Source organism: Ananas comosus, unplaced genomic scaffold, assembly GCF_001540865.1.
Source record: "Ananas comosus cultivar F153 unplaced genomic scaffold, ASM154086v1, whole genome shotgun sequence".
NCBI classification, from domain to species: domain Eukaryota; kingdom Viridiplantae; phylum Streptophyta; class Magnoliopsida; order Poales; family Bromeliaceae; genus Ananas; species Ananas comosus.
The window spans coordinates 1-17,111 of NW_017891507.1; the positions used below are offsets into that span (position 1 = coordinate 1).

Here is a 17,111-nt window from a genome sequence, read left to right on the forward strand (position 1 = left end):
GCGCAGGATTACCAACTAGATTTCGACAAGTTCTCGTACCTCGATTTCCGTGCGAAAATGTCCCCAATTGGCCGGAATTGCTCGCAAAAGGTGAGCACTGCTCGCGACGCCGACTGTCAGTAAGTTCTCGGTTTCGCTGAAATGACTCCCAGTTTGTGAGACGGACGTCATAAAGCACCGAAATCAGATGAAAAAGCTATTTCGGGTATTTGGAAGGGCTTTTATGCAATTCTGTGTGGTGCGGCTGCTTGTTGCACAATGGTATTGCTTGGGTGATATCTGGACGATTGTCCAAGCCCCGACCTTTGCCGATAGATCGAAAATGTATTTCCGGTGCGATTTGCAAATACCGCCGACGGACACGCGGTTTTGGTTAGATTATTCCGACGTGCTCTCGTGAGCTATTGTAGGTCCTCGATGCCTTGTTGGCTGTCACTTCGCGCAATTTCGTAGAGTTTCAGAAATGACGGTGAGCGATCGGTTGGCTTCCGGTGTCGAAAAGACACTTTCGGAACTCCGATTCGTACAATATTGCTATATTGTGTATGGTGTGTAGCATTGGTTGCTGGCCAAAAATATCGCAAATTGAGTTTTTTGGGCACAGGTGACTCATGCACGAGTCGGTGAGTTTCGGACACTTAGTGGGTCTCGACGGCGCCGGCCGGTTGTCTCGGATTTCAGGCGAGTTACGGTAATCGTTATTTTGGAAACCGATCTTCGGAAATGATTGTGGTTATTTTTTGTGATACTATGTCTATTAGTTGTGGTTAGATACTAACCCGGTGGACCTTTATAGTCCAGTTGACATTTTGCATCAAGAGACAGATGGCGACATCCTACAGGTGGTACTTCGATCGCACGTCGGTACTGTGGTGACGGCTCGGTGATGGTTTCTTACCTTTGTCTTATCCGTTATTACTGGCATATAATATATTATATAATATTATCTCTTGATATAAAGTGTTGAGCCTTGCACACTGCTATTATAATCTGCATTCCTCTACTCAGTTTTTCCATGTTGATATCATTCCTAGGAGTAAGTTGACTTATCTGTTCACTATATCTGTGATATTGGTTGGGCGTTAGAGTTGACTTATTCTGTTCACTATATCTGCATTCCTCTACTCACGTTATTTCCATGTTGATATCATGCTTAAGTAGAGTTGACTTATCTGTTCACTTATATCTGGATTTGGGGGCGGTCCCCTATTTTGATTATCATGACTATTCGTCGAGTTGCTACATTCTATCTTGACATAATAGCCGATTAGTTGCTGATGGCTCTATTACGGTCGGTTGTGCCCTGAGGGCTGGATTTGTCGCTAGTTGCCTGATGATGATCTTTGAGCATATACATTAATCGCCACTGCAGGTACGCATTTCACGAACACCAGGCGTCTGATTCCACCGCAAGAGGGGTTCTTTTCGCGAAAATTGGTTGGATTGCCAACCCGTGACCCAGGGCTTTATGGCGAGGGTATATGCTCTGACCCAGGGGCTCATTGCGAGGGTCAGGTACATGTTTTCTGACCAGGGGCTTCATTGCAGGGTGCAGAACAGGTTGAGCAGTTGGCATGGCTGAGGTCCTCGGACCAATAGGGCAGCGAGATTGGTATTTTTTGAGGTTATCGTCAGTTGACGCATGCATACAGTAGCTGTAGTGTTTATTTCCAGTACATCCTTATCTGTTTATTGTAGCTACTGTTTTATTTACCTGCATCTCATCTTGTCAGCTCCTACATCTCCTTTCGTTTACTATTGTTCTATTGTATTTCACTGACGCGTTACTGTTGTTTAGCTCTCCTGATCTGGTGAGTACTCCTCACCTTCATCGGCTTGCGGTACCTCACTGGGAGGGAGACATGTTTACATGTTCCTCAACCTCCCCCACCATTTTTCAGTTATCAGGCGATGGTGTTGAAGACGAACGTGAGCACGTACGTAGCGGTCGTTAATCTTCCGACCAGGTTATTTGGTTTAGCTTTTACCTTATTATTTATGTTGATATAGAGCTTAGTTGACTTATATGGTTAGTATTTTTTTATTACATTGAATATGTGGATTTTCATAAATGTAATAAAAGAATTTTTGAATTTGTAAATAAAAGGCTTCTACCCCTCGTGGCTAGCGTTTTTTTAAGAATAAAGGTTTCCGTGTAGGAAAGTTTTCAAAAGAATTTTCGTGGATTTCTGTTTAAACACTGATGTAAAACTGGATGTGAATGGTGAATTAAGTAATGTATATATCTTTATTCATCTAGTTGTGGTTGTATCCTGGTTGTACTTTTGTACTGTGCGACACCGTGCAATACAGGGAGACTCTGTCCGTGTGAATTAACAGTGGATTATGTATTTTGTGGCGGATCTGGCATACCCTGGGGTCAGGTTTGTCAGTTTTAAAAAAAAAAAAAAAATTCCGCTGTGTTTTTAAACTGAAATGGACCCCGGGGCGTGACACTATCGTAGGAGGCGAAAGGTTAGGTCAACAATATTGGGAGATTTATATTGAGGTAGTAATGATACCTACAGAAAGTTTGATTAGGAGTTATAATGGTATGATGAAGATACGTGATGCTGCAAGAAAATCTATTGCTTGGCCATCCTCTCTTGTAAGTATACACATTTACATCCAAACTGACATGTATTAAATAATTTTGTATATATTGAAAATTATTGACCTCAATATTTTTTATTATAAACGAAACATCTAAATTTAGTTACCAAAATTCAATAACCTTATTCCTTTGATAGATAGGAACATAATACTTGACCTTATATTGAGTACTTTTTTTTATCCTAATACAGGTTAAGCCAGTGAAAAGGTTAAGCCAGTTACACGGGGATTTGGGTAATTAAGATTGGGTCGGTTCTCTTTTCTTCACTATTATTCTTGCACCTTCGGTTTATTTTTTTCTTGATGCTTGTCCTTTGTGGTTTTCTTTTTTTTTTAGCAAATTGTTTGAATTTGTTTATTACTTTGTCATTACTTTTTCTTGATGGTGTCATTACTTTGTTGATTCATGTATTAAATACTCTTGGCCTTACTGTCGGCCTCACTATGATACAATGTTGCTTCACAAAGAAGAGTCATAAGCATTCAATATGTTGCGGATGCTGCGGATTAGATATGTCACAAAGAAGAGTCACAAGCCTATTATTAACCAAGTGGACCAGACTCATGCCTCGATGCTGCGGATTAGATGAACCCATAGTGCCGCAGTGGGTCGAGGCCTTTTGTTTAAGTGAAAAGAGTTGAAATGTGATTGGATTGCTCAAACATTTTGGCCGATTCCTCATTAAGGCTGGGATGTGCTGAAGATCTAAAATGATTAACACCATACCTCCAACAGTCCTTTTTAGACTATTTTCTTGCATGGGTGCTGAAGATCCAAAATGATTCAGTTTCCTCACATGTAGTACTTCTTAATAACTGGGATGTGCAGTTTTATCATTCATTGGAAAATCATTGCACAAATTCCTATGATTTGATGGCCTTGCGTTATCAAAGTAATTTTGCTTTATCAAAGTAATGGTTATACTAGTGACCAACCCTACTGTTGTACTTGGAAATTATTCCCCTAGATATTATAACTAAGCATCCCTTGTGCTTTTCCTCTTCTTTTTTTAGCTAATTGTTTGAATTTGTTTATTACTTTGTCATTACTTTGTTGATTCATGTATTAAACACTATTGTTCGAGAAGTACTAAGAAGCCTAGTTTGAATTCGATGTCTAGTTTGAATTCGATGTACTGCTTCGGCAAATTCGAATTTCGATTCGTATTTTGCTAACCTATTGTTGGAGCTACAGGCTTGGTTTTGAGTGAACCTCGTCCTTATCGATCGAACCTATGTTCATGTTAATTGATTGAGGCAATTAGAATTCAATATGGGGCAAATGACATTGGACTTTATTTTTCATGTAATCAAATTCCTCATGTGATCGAAATATATATCAAAGCTATTGATTAATAGTACTGTTTGAACTGCGCTATTAATCAAAATAGGCACTATTTTTTACTATATTAGAATTATAAGTTCAAAAGTTGAAGCTTTTATTTTTGAATTCAAAATCTTATTCAACTTCCCGCCGGCAAAATTAAACTTCAAAGTATATCATTACAGTTCGCTGATTGTGGAATTCTTAATACCCTTTGTTAATTTTTTGTATGATCTTGACACTTAATTCCTTCTTGTTTAGTTAATTTATGAATCCAATTGCTTCTTAATTTATCATTGGCCAAAAAACCACTAGTTGATACTTGATCTACATTCTACCAATGTGTTAATTGGAATTGGTCAAAAGTGAAACTAATAAGTGTTTTCAATCTAACTTTTTTTTATGGCCCTTTTTTTTTGTCTGGTAAAAACTAGAAAAATATATGATGATTCTATATTTATTTGTTCTATATTTATTGTTCTATATGTTGAATGTAGAAATGTGATGATTTTTTTCTTCTTAGAATTTTATCATCTAATGTAGGTTAGAGATAGTACGCTAAATCTTTTCTTGTTTCACTATATAATAGATTTTTATCTTTTTCTTATGCAGGTATGTTTAGTACTAAGAAGTTGAAGAAATCTGCATGTGGACCAATTGCAAGGCTCCATTTTGTTTCATTTTGTTTATAACTAAGATATGTACTTGGAGTATACTATTACTATTTGATTGTTGGGACTAAATTGATAGTTTTTTTGGTTTAATATGGATGTTGAATATATGATACTTTTTGAAAGTTTGTGAAGTTATGTTTTTATTCTCTAATTTGCTTATTCAAAACTTATTGTGTTCGAAGTTGTTTGCATGTGTATACATACTTTTCATAATATTCTGTATTGACATGCATGAGATATTTATTTGTTACTAGTTAATTGTTATTTTGTTGATAATGCATAAATTCTTATTCATGTGATTGCAAAACATAAGAATGCATCACAAATGCATCTTTTTGTTGGTACTTTTTTTTTTTCATCGAAGAGGAAATGATAATTATATCTCTGTTGCTAGCAGCAAAAAATGCTACCGAAAGTATGAATAAATGGCTATTGTGAATGCCAAAATAGATGTTTTAGCCGGCACTTTTGAGTGCCATTATAGAAATGTATGGTGGCATTTGTGAATGCCGAAATAAATGTTTTAGCCGGCACTTTTGAGTGCCATTATAGAAATGTATAGTGGCAGTTGTGAATGCCGAAATAGATGTCTTAGCCGGCACTTTTGAGTGCCATTATAGAAATGTATAGTGGCAGTTATGAATGCCGAAATAGATGTCTTAGCCGGCATTTCTGAATGCCACTATAGATTCTTATAGGTGGCAGTTTAAAGTGCCGGTATTTTATCATTTACTGGCATTTGACAAGAAGTGCCCTAAAAAGAATTGCCGACTGACGTTTAACCGGCACTTACGAGTGCCACAAAATTATACCGGGAAAAACATTTGCTGGCACTTTTTACACATTTTCCGGCATTTTCAATTGCCCCTAAAGCCCCTTTTGGTGTAGTGATTTCTAGAGGGGGTATGTTGACTAACATTGGACCACTAGGCACGGCGCAAGGCAGACTACACTTTTGTAGGTCCTAATTGAATTGAACAATAAAATTTAAAAGTATAGTGTGACCATCACTACTAGATAGTGCATACTAGTTGAACATGCTCATCCATGTTTGAGAGCTTCGTTACATGTTAAACATCATGCTAATTGGAGGCATAGTGGTTTAGTAAATTATTACTTGCTCAATAATCATGTTACTTCTTTAGTTATGCTCATTTACTACTTATACCTCGGTGACCTAGTGGTGTAATTCGCTGATATCGGCGGCTTACCCACTGGGAACTATTGACTAATAGTTCTCATTCCCATTTTGTTGATGATTTTATTTACAGAGCCATCCACTGCGGGAGAGGCTAGGTATCGAGGCAAGGGAGTCGCGTCTAGCTAGACTAGCTCGGAGTTTCTGCTAGATGGTCACCTCTCCTTTTGTTTTAGTTGGAGAGACGTGTTGTTCTTGATGTATAGAGGCCGCCATGTTTGTATTTAGCTCTTATTTTTATGGATTCCCTTATGTATGTATTTGAGGATTATTGTTGTTTAGTTATTTCACTTTCTTATACTTGTCTTTAGAGAGTAGTTTATGTTCATACTCTGATATCATGCTAGATTTTGTTATGTTCTTGTATGATTTCCATCTTCTTGTTGTAGACGTCTTATATGTTTTTGGCATATGGCTGGTCTGGGCACGCACTAGGCAGGCTTCCGCTAGGGCCCGGACGTGATAGATTATATTGGTATCAAAGCCTAGGGTTGAGTCTTAGTAGACCTAGCAAACCTTAGGCCGGTTGGACTATAGAAAATAAATTCGTGAGAGACGGGGTCTATTTGACTTGTGAGCGAAAGTATTATTATTGGGTTTTAATTTAACTCTGAAATGTTAGAGTTTAATCGAAGTGTGCAACTCCTAACTTCGTGGAAGGTTACGTTGGTGGCCGACAACGTAACATCTGTGAGGCTCACTTCATTACTTTCGCATGATTGGGATATTATTTTGCTCGAGTGGGGTTGCGATAGCATGGGTTTTACTAACTTACGCTTGTTATGTTATTGTAGCTTCCGATGCCGACGACTCGCTCTAAGTCAGCTGGAGCAGACGCGGCGGCAAACTTTGAGGAGGTGGAAACCTCAGCTACCTCCGGATCTAGTGAGGTCTGTGAGTTGAGGAACCAACTTTCTGTCTTGACGGACTTGGTGCCGCAGCAAGCAGCGGCGGCTCAGCAACAAGCCGATGCGGCACGCCGACATGAGGCAAGAATGAAGCGACTGGAGGATTTGTTACTCCAGCAGACAGCTGCTAGGGAGACTCAGGATCCCACACCACCTGCACCGGCTGAGGATGCGACGACGAAGGCACCGTCACCCGCGCTCGGTACTTCACGAGCAGCGCCTAGCGTTGAGCCTCGGGAGGAGGTCGTAGCGGCAGCACCGGTTCAGGTGCCCCCGACAAGGACAGTTTTCCCTATGATGGTTTCTGGTGAGGAACGGGATCGGCTTATGGATCGCCTCAATGAGTTCAAGAGGTGCAATCCCCGGATCTTCAACGGAGAAAGGGCAGACCATTGGATAGTGGAGATATGGTTGATGCACATGGAGAAGTTATTTTATGACACTTTTGTCGAGGAGCGGGACAGAGTTTCGCTCGGCACTCACCACCTGGACGGCGAGGCCTACTGTCACACCCCGGGGCCAATTTTAAAAGCCTTTTAAAAACAGAGTTGCGGAAAACGTGCCATTTTTTTTTTTCAACCTGGCCCACGCGACGTACAGACCCGCCACAAATACAAAGTTCCTCTGTCCACTCGGACAGAGTCTCCTTTGTATTTGCACGGCGTACCAGCTATACAATAGGATCTCAACCACAACCTACATTTACCAATCAGCAACCAAATCATGATATGCATTCCCATACAGCTAACGATCCTTAAAATGATGCATGCCTCTAAACACTCCTTAGGCGCTGGATGATGCAATGCACAGTACAACAATCGTCCTATTTAAAAGTGCTCCCCACACGGAAGCTTTTATTTTTAAACTCTAATTTATTCATCATGAAAATCATTCGAAAACCTTTTTAAAACTATTTCCCACAAGAAAACTCTGTTTTGAAAACCAGCTACCTCGAGGGGTAGAAAACCACGATATATAAATACAAGAAAATCCGATATCCATAAAATCAACATCCAAATTCACAAACCTCAGTTCACGTGCATAAATAACGAAAACATCGACAGATCTACCAAAACTAGATCACCAACATTCAAACAATCATAAAGATCAGCTAACTGAACCATTATTTAAATGACTACTAAAGGCGGGAAAGAAATACAACGCAGCCCGTGGCGATTTTACAGACTAGCTAGATCATTCCTCTCGTCAAGGCCAATCAAGTGCTGCTCGTTATGTCACCTGGGGGGGGGGGGGAATGGGGGGGTGAGAAACCGCAACCATGGTTTTCTCGTGGGTCGCAGAGCCACGAGGACAAGCCGTAATCACGGAAACAAGGGATAGATAAACCAAAGTATAGATATGATTATGATATGATACAGTAGATAGCTATAACAGATATGACTGATATTGAGTAAAAGCAAGTACAGTGCTAGGAACGTTAATAATGAAGCAAGAATAAACTATACTGTAACCAAAAAACTCAATGTATTCAGATTGGTCAAAGGTGGAATAGTCAACCAACCAATCTAAAGAAAGATATATTGTTGGTCGATAGATCAAGCGTTGCTGTCCAGGCCAGACATGCGAGTATTCATGCGTCCGACGGACTATCTGGATACGTACCCCTTGGTTGGTAGCCAAACTACCTGGTGTTAGAATAACCCCAGTGTGTGTAATCATGCTGATATGCTCAACGAAAATCGGCAAAAGAGACCGTGCATGGCCGAAGACAGTGCAGGGCGTTTAAGACGAAACCGATACAGTATCGAACACATGAGAGAGTGATGTGTTGCCTGGACCAGTTCAAAGAGATCATTAGAGTTAATCTGTTACTGTTATCCACTATACAATGCTCACGGTACGATAAAGCGATAAATCAATTGAATGGTAGGACCTACGATATTGATATAAATAACGAGGAAGGGTGAACGATTCACCAATACAGCTCGAAAGCACCACCTGTCACGTGTCGGTGTCGGAACACTGGGTACGACAGTTCGACGGACCTACGGAAATTCAACGGATGTCGTAACCAACCACTCACCTGGAAGTGCACTATCTCACAACCCACAAGATCCTCGAATCGGTTTCCCAAACTGATCACGTAAACTCACGAGTCGAAAACACACGGGAGTCATCGGGACACTAAGAATGTTCCCGAACTCACCGATCGTGCGACGAGTACGCCGCCTGCCCAAGATCAATTTGGTGCTTTGGAGCGACTGAGGTACAAACATACGATATGCGGCATAATCATACGAATTCCGCGGTTCCGGAGGTGTTCTATTTCGACGGGACACCGTCGTCACCCTCTATCGAACCACAATGAGATGGTGACAGCCAAAGGCTCAGCCCGACAAACTAGAGCAACCAAACACGCTCGGAGATATACGAACCGAACGCGGTTTTCGGCGAATTTTGCACAAAGCAAGAATCGACTACGCATTTCAGCAAAGCTAAGGGACCATGGACAACAGCTAGCCGGTCTTACCACTCCACCTGCCACAGTAGCACGCATAAGCACAATGCATAAAGACCTTATTACATAAATTCTCATTTTATGTTTAATCTGAGCGATCAGCGGCTCAGTTCGTAACTGGGGCTATCGAGTCGCGAGAAGTATTGAGGTCTCGAGTTATACCGATGATCCCCCCCCCCCCTGTCATGATCAGTCACAGCGGCTCGGTGGGAAGGCGGGAGCCAACCGAAGGTTCAGCGAACCAGCGGCAAGTCGAGGGAAGATCGCGTCGAACGGATAACGGGCAATGTTGATCAAAAAGAAGGTGAGCCTGTGATCAGCAATCTGGACCGCGGTCACCCTGTGTACCTCGGAGCATTGGAACAGGTCGGATCACCGAAAACAGCACAACCCGAAACGCAGCCCAAAAAGCTTAATGGAGCGACATGCAAGCCAGCGGAACGGGCCCTTCCGACAGAGTAACCAAGGTGAGGCACGATGATCAGCATTGCCGAAGTTCGTGCTCCTTCGTAGAGGTCGGGGAGGGCTCGAAGACCAGAACAAAAAACACCCTAAACAAAGTCCTATTTCGGGGTTGCCGGGAACTTGCGCGGCAGGTTCCAGGCTGGCAGCGGACCGCGGCGGGGCAGGGAGCGGGTGCCGGGGGAGAGGTAAGGACGTGCTACGCTCGTGTTGGCGACGAGAAGCGCGCGGCGTCGGGCGGAGCAACGACAGCCGGCAGAGGGAGAGCTCGGGGTCGGGTGGTTTTCGGCCGGCGACGGCGGGAGGTCGGGGAGTCTGCGGCTGGGTCCAAGGCAGAGGGGGAGGAAGCGAACGGGCAAGCCTCGAGCCGGCGGGGTGAGACCTAGGGCGTGGAACGAGACGACAGAATCAATGCGGCTCGGCTTGGGCGGCGGCTGGTCCGAAGAGGCACATGCGACGCAGGCGTCGGGGGCGCCGCGCGGGGAGGGCGCCGGGCACGGAGAGTCGAAATGAGGTGTTCTAGGCCGGGATAGGGGCGCCGCTAGAGCGGCTTGTGGAACCCGTCCACAGGATCGGCCTGGGGTGCAGCAGCCGCAGGAGCGCAGCGCGGGCACCGGGGGGGCGCTGCGCGAGTCGGCGGGGGACGGTCGCAGCGAGCACGGTGCGATCCGGGGAGGGTCGTGTGGAGGCCAGCCGGGGCCTTTCCACACGAGAGGAGGAGGATTGGGAGACGAGATGGAGAAGATGTTGAGAGTGGGTGGAGAGGAGAGATCGGCGCCAGGCGGTGTGCTCAGGTGGCGGGGGTGCGCAAGGGTGGCAGCGGGAATGTGGGGGAGGTGCTGGGGTAGGCAAGGTAGGTTTAGGGTTGATGACTCCAACCTAGAAACTAACTTATAAGTGTGCAACTAAGCGAGAACCTAAAATCAGATTTCAATCGAGTCCTCAAGTGATTAAATGCACTTGAAGCTCCGTGGTCTCAGTGAACCGGTACAATAAAAATATCCGACTGCAAGTGCAACACGAACTTCTCGATCACGCGCGGATCTCGCAGATCGTCCGTAGATTTACGACGTGATTGCGCTAGTGCGAAATCGCGCGGAGAAAAAAGTGCGGATTTCGTTTCGTCTTGATCGACCACGGATTCACGACAAAATCCAACATTCTTCGAATAGAAGGAAACACACACATAAATACATATAAACATGTATTTTTGGATTTTCTCGAAATCCGTGCGTCAAACTCAAAATTCGTCAGCGTCATTGGTTCCAGAACAACTGAACCGATCGAAACGAGCTATTGGACTGCTATGAACACAGTCCGATACGAGCTTGAAGCCAACTTCACACCGTGGCTTCTCCGGAAAATCGAGTTACTATTCACTTTAAGTGAAACTTGGAAATCCCGTAGAATTTCCGTTTTAACTCGTTTTCGCTCGAAACTTGACGAGTGCTTTTGTAATTAAATTACACACAAAAACATCATCAACTGAGAGTTTAGCTACACTGCAAAAATCTCAGTCCTTACACCTACCGTTGGTGAATGGATATCCGGGATGATCCCAACACCAACTTGCTGGCGATCACGTGGAAGCGGTTCAAGGAGCTCTTATTGTCAACTTACTTTCCGCAGAGTGTCAAGCGCCAAATAGAGAGAGATTTGCGCAACTTGCGCCAGGGAGATCGGACCGTAGCCGAGTATGAGCGAGAGTTCTCCCGACTCCTGCACTGTGTACCCTTCGTTGTGAGGGATGATGAAGATAAGGCCCGTATTTTCGAGGTGGGCCTTCGACCGTCGATCTTCCGCTTCGTTCAGTCGTCAAACTTGCAGACGTACCGGAAAGTGGTGAACTGCGCACTCATTGTGGAGAAGGACGAGAAGGTTATTCAGGAGCGCAGAGAAGGTTTTGACAAAGGAAAAGAAAAGAGATCAGTGGCTGAGGGTGGTAGCCAGAAGCACTTTAGGAGGCCAACAAAGCACCCGAGGGGCTAGTTGCGAGGGCGCGACTCTTCTGCGCAGCGTGGAGGTTCTGATCGTCGTCAGGCTCCATATTGTGTGATCTGCTGTGGTCCCCATATTCCACCGCAGTGCCCACAGCATGGAAGCAAGTAATTCCTTTATGGCCAGGCCGGCCATTTCCAATTTAAGTGCCCGAGGGGTTCACTCCTAGCGCCGTTATCTGCGTCGGCACCTGCATCACCAGCTCCGAGCCAGGGGACTCCATCGACACACTATCCGACTGGACAACCCCCCATTCAGCGTCAGGCTGAGGGATCACATCAGGCTCCGAGTGGGCGCATGTATGCGGCCTAGACCGAGGAGGCAGCAGCAGCGTATGAAGTTATGGCAGGTATCATTTTAATTAATGGCATAAGAGTTCGAGCTTTATTTGATACCGGTACATCGATTTCATTTATTGATCGGCTATTTGCCGAGTTGCATCGCATTCCATTTGTACCTATGTTGCACCCGAGACGAGTAGTTGTACCCAACCACACTTTGGATATTCGGGAGTTTTGCCCCAGTTACCCTGTTCGGGTAGGGGATTGAATTATGCCCGTGGATATGTTGACGTTGCATAAGCTTGGAGAGTTCGATGTGGTATTAGGTATGGATTGGCTTACTAAGTACTATGCCACTATCAATTGTAAGAATCGAACGGTGACATTTAGAGAATGGGTCAAGAGGAAGTTGTTTACAAGGGATATCGGTGTTCGCTATTTGCAATGATGAGTAGCTCTTCGTGAGCTAGGCAGTTGATCAAGAGGGGTTGTGTGGCCTATTTGGCTAGTGTCATGCTGAGGGATGATGATGCCCTTAGGATCGAGGATATTCCGGTGGTACGAAATTTTTGTGATGTGTTTCCAACAGAGCTACCGGGTATGCCATCTGATAGGGAGATTGAGTTTGTGGTAGATCTTGTCCCTGAAACTACCCCAATCTCAAAAGTGCCCTATAGGATGGCACCAACTGAGTTAAAGAAGCTGAGGGCACAATTACAGGATTTGTTGGACAAGGGTTTCATCCGGTCGAGCGTTTCGCCTTGGAGAGTGCTGGTTTTGTTCGTCAAGAAGAATGACGGATCACTTCGCTTATGTGTGGACTACCGCAAGCTTAACAAAGTCACTATCAAGAATTAGTTTCTGTTGCTGAGGATTGATGATTTGTTTGATCAACTACAAGGATCAAGAGTGTATTCCAAGATTGACTTGCAGTCGGGATATCATCAGCTGAAAATCAAGTTTGAGGATGTGTCGAAGACGGCTTTTCGTACACGGTATGGACATTATGAGTTTACTGTCATGCCGTTCGGGTTCACTAATGCCCCGGCAGCTTTTATGGATCTAATGAACCGTATCTTTAAGCCTTATCTAAACAGATTCTTCGTGGTGTTCATCGACGACATTTTGGTCTATTCTCGAGGTGACGAGGAGCATAAAGAGCATTTAATACTTTTTTTTTCAAATGCTTCGGTAAAAGAAGCTCTTTGCCAAATTGAGAAAGTGCGAATTTTGGCTCCACGAAGTAGCATTTTTGAGACACTTGATCTCGGGAGCAGGTATAGTCGTGGATCCTAGGAAGATTGAAGCAATCAAGGATTGGCCTAGACCGACTAATGTTATCGAGATTCAGAGTTTTCTCGGTCTAGCCGGCTACTATCGGAGGTTCATCGAGGGGTTTGCTAAGTTGTCTACTCCCCTCACACGACTCACGCACAAAAGCACCAAGTTTGTGTGGAATGATGTGTGCGAAAGAAGCTTCCAAGAGTTGAAAGAACGGTTGACGACCGCCCTGATCTTGACATTGCCAGTTACTAGAGCGGGGTATATGATCTATAGTGATGCTTCTTTTAACGGATTGGGATGTGTTTTGATGCAGGATAGCAATGTAATAGCATATGCTTCTTGCCAATTGAAGGAATATGAAAAGAACTATTCTACCCATGATTTGGAATTAGCAGCCGTAGTCTTTGCATTGAAGCTATGGCGTCATTATTTATACAGCGAGCGGTATGAAGTATGCACGGATCACAAGAGCTTGAGGTACCTTTTTACACAGAAGGAGCTAAACTTGAAGCAGCGTAGGTGGCTAGAGCTTCTCAAGGATTATGATCTGACGATCCTCTACCATCCGGAAAAAGCTAACGTAGTGGCAGACGCATTGAGTTGAAAGTCGACGGAGAATTTGGCAATGCTCGTAGCCTCGCAACCACCGTTAATTGAAGAGATGAAATGATTGGAGTTGGAGGTAGTGGCTCCTGATACACCTTTGAGGTTAATTTCACTAGTGGTACAACCTACCCTATTGAAAAGGATAAAGGAAAAGCAAGTTCACGATGTTGAGTTGCAAAGAATTAGATGTAAGATCACTGATGGATATACCGTTGATTTCCTTGTGGATGATTAAGCGTTACTACGATTCCGCAACTGAATTTGCGTGCCGGCGGAGTTGGGGATTAAAGAGGACATTTTTCTTGAAGCTCATCGTGCACCTTACGTTCTACATCCGAGAGGTACAAAGATGTACAAGGACTTGAAGTTACTGTATTGGTGGCCCGGAATGAAAAAGGACATTGGAGAGTTTGTAGCCTGATGCTTGACTTGTCAACGGGTAAAAGCTGAGCATCGACTACCCGCGGAAAAACTTCAGAGCTTGCCTATACCCGTGTAGAAGTGGGAGAAGATTGTCATGAATTTTGTTGTTGGATTGCCTTGCTCACAAGCCGGGCATGACGCTATTTGGGTAGTTATGGATAGGTTGACGAAATCGGCTCATTTCATTCCTATTCACATGGTTTGGACGGGAGAGAGGCTTGCACAAGTATACTTGGAAGAGATTGTGCGACTTCACGAAGTGCCTACTTCTATAGTGTCGGATCGAGATCCCCGATTTGTATCTTACTTTTGGAGGAATCTGCATGACGCTAAAGGCACTCGATTGGATTTTAGTGCCGCTTTTCATTCTCAGAATGATGGACAGCCTAAGCGCACTATATAGATTCTTGAGGATATACTTCGGGCTTGTGTGACAGACTTCCAAGGCGGGTGGCCGCAGTATTTACCTATGGCAGAGTTTGCTTATAACAATAGTTATCAAAAAGCATTAAGATGGCACCGTTTGAAGCACTTTATGAACGGAAATGTAGATCGCCTCTTCATTGGAGTGAAGTTGGTGTTGGTTTTAGGCCCTAATGTGCTCCAGGAAGCAGAAAATAAGGTTCGCCTTGCTCGAGAATGGTTGGTGGCGGCTTAGAGTAGACAAAAGAGTTATGCAGATAAGTGTCGACGAGAATTAGAATTCCAAATTAATGGAGATCATGTCTTCTTGAAGGTCTCACCGACGAAGGGGATTAGAAGATTCGGCATACGAGGAAAGTTGAGCCGTCGGTTTATTGGGCCTTATGAGATCTTAGAGCGTGTAGGCCCGGTAGCGTATCGGCTTGTTTTGCCACCGAACCTATCGGGAGTGCACAATGTATTTCATGTTTCGGTACTCCAGAAGTATATTTTCGATTCAACTCATGTTTTGGATGCTATGTCGTTGGAGCTAAAAGAAGATTTGAGCTTTGAAGAGCAGCCTATGAAGATTTTGGCCTATGAGGTAAAGGAGCTTTGGAATCGCGATATTCCTTATGTGAAGGTGCTTTGGAGCAACCACGATGAACGCGAGGCCACGTGGGAGTTGGAGAGTGCGCTTCAGGGGCGCTATCCCTATCTTTCCTAGATGGAGCTTTGAGGTATTTGATTTCTTAGTTTCGCGGACGAAACCCCTTTTTAGGATGGGAGAATGTAGTACACTGAACTTTAGCAAATTGCAAGGTTCCAGTGTCGGAATAGTATTTAAAACTATTCCTGGTGTGTTTGAGGGTCGTAGACTGTATACCGACCTATTACTCACGTTTTGTGAAGCGAGCGTGAGTACTTAGCACCAAAATCTAAAAACTGCAGGTTTTTGGGTGTTGAATACCGGTACCACAGTGAGGTACCGGTACCCCGACGCGTAACCAAGAGGGTTGCTCTCGGGTTTGAGCTGAGGGGTGTTGAGTACCGGTACAGAGTCGGGTACCGGTGCTGAGGTCGGGTACCGGTACTGCATCGAGTCGGTACCGGTTCACTGTAATTAGACCGCTTGATCGACACTTGGGTTTTGTGGGTCTGGGTGCCGGGTACCGGTACTCCCCTTTGAGTACTGGTACGCAATGTAGTCTGCAGTTTGGTTGTTCTTGAGGGGCTTTTTGGGGATTGTACACTTCTATATATACCCCAACACCACCATGTTGGGTTCCTTGTGCTTGAAACCAGAGAAAAAGTGTGGTAAGCCTCTCATCTTCCTCTCTCTAGATTTCTCCTCTTAGATTTGTGGATTTTTTAGGTTTAATCTCTTCTTTCTTCTCTTTTTTCTTGGGTGTTGGTTCTTGACCCTTGGACCTTGGACTTGAAGAATAGAGCTTGGTTGAGGAATTATCTCTAACCCTAGCTTCATCCTAGCTTGGTTTGGAGCTCTAAAGAAGGTTAGTAGCAATTTTGCTCTCTTTTATTGTGTTTTGGGAGGATTTATGGAAGTTTAACCTAGTTTTTGAAAAACTAGGGTTCTATTTGGGTTTTCTCTTGTTTAAGCCTTTGGGACTTAATTAATGGTTCCAAACTTCATTTTAGGTTGGATTTGAAATATCCTAACCTCCATTGGAATTTTGGAAGAGTTTTTCACCATTTAAGATTATTTCTACCTATTTATGGAGTGATTTTTGAGAGATTTCGTGGGGTGTTCGTTCGAAGCTCCTAACCCTCTTAGAATTTTTGTTAGGGTGCTAGGAGACTAGTAGGCAACTCCGATCGCGCAAACGAAGGAGTTCGAGGAGTATCCGGTGGGCCTGACCTCACCGAAATGGGTGAACTCCTCCTATATTATTTCTTATGTTTTAAAATAAAAATTCATGCATATTCATGCTAGATAATGTATAAATGAATTTTTGAATGCTTAAGATATACATGTTACATGTCAAGTTTATATCCTCTATTTAGTAGAGAGAGTGTGGTATAGTGAACTTGCAAGTGAAATTACATTCTGTTAAGGATTTTATAGGTTGGCGGATTTCGTAAAGTTGAATGGAGTCTTGAAGAGTTGATCGCGGAAGTTTGAAGAAAAAATTCAAATTGAAGAACAAAGACTCATTCGGAAAGCTCGCACTTCAGGTATGAAGAATAGATGATTTATGGTGAAGATGTTTAATTGTAATAAGTTCAGAAGGCTTAGATTGTTTTAAAACCCTTTTACTGAACTTTTATGTGTTCTGGGACGGTCCCCTGAGGTTGAGAGACCGGTTCCCTTAAGGTTCACTGTGTGAATTTGAGGAACCGGTCCCTGAGATGAGAGATCGGTTCCGCGAACATTGATATTCTGTCGCGCAGCGAGGGACCGGTCTCTGGCCTGAGAGACCGTTCCCGACACGTTGCAG

General features: G+C 43.8%; 1 protein-coding gene and 1 long non-coding RNA gene across 2 annotated transcripts; one reads left to right on the forward strand and one right to left on the reverse strand.

The window, feature by feature from the left end:
• Positions 1-2,802: 2,802 nt before the first annotated feature.
• LOC109704967 lies at positions 2,803-4,742 on the forward strand. Its single transcript, XR_002214557.1, has 2 exons — positions 2,803-2,861; positions 4,550-4,742. It is a non-coding gene; the product is annotated as an uncharacterized LOC109704967 (long non-coding RNA).
• Positions 4,743-9,759: 5,017 nt separating this feature from the next.
• LOC109704966 (leucine-rich repeat extensin-like protein 5) lies at positions 9,760-11,791 on the reverse strand. The gene is made up of 2 exons (XM_020225728.1): positions 11,636-11,791; positions 9,760-10,497 (listed from the first exon to the last, which is right to left on the reverse strand). Exons 1-2 carry the CDS (start codon positions 11,789-11,791, stop codon positions 9,760-9,762), a joined length of 894 nt encoding a protein of 297 aa, XP_020081317.1.
• Between the last annotated feature and the right edge of the window lie 5,320 nt (positions 11,792-17,111).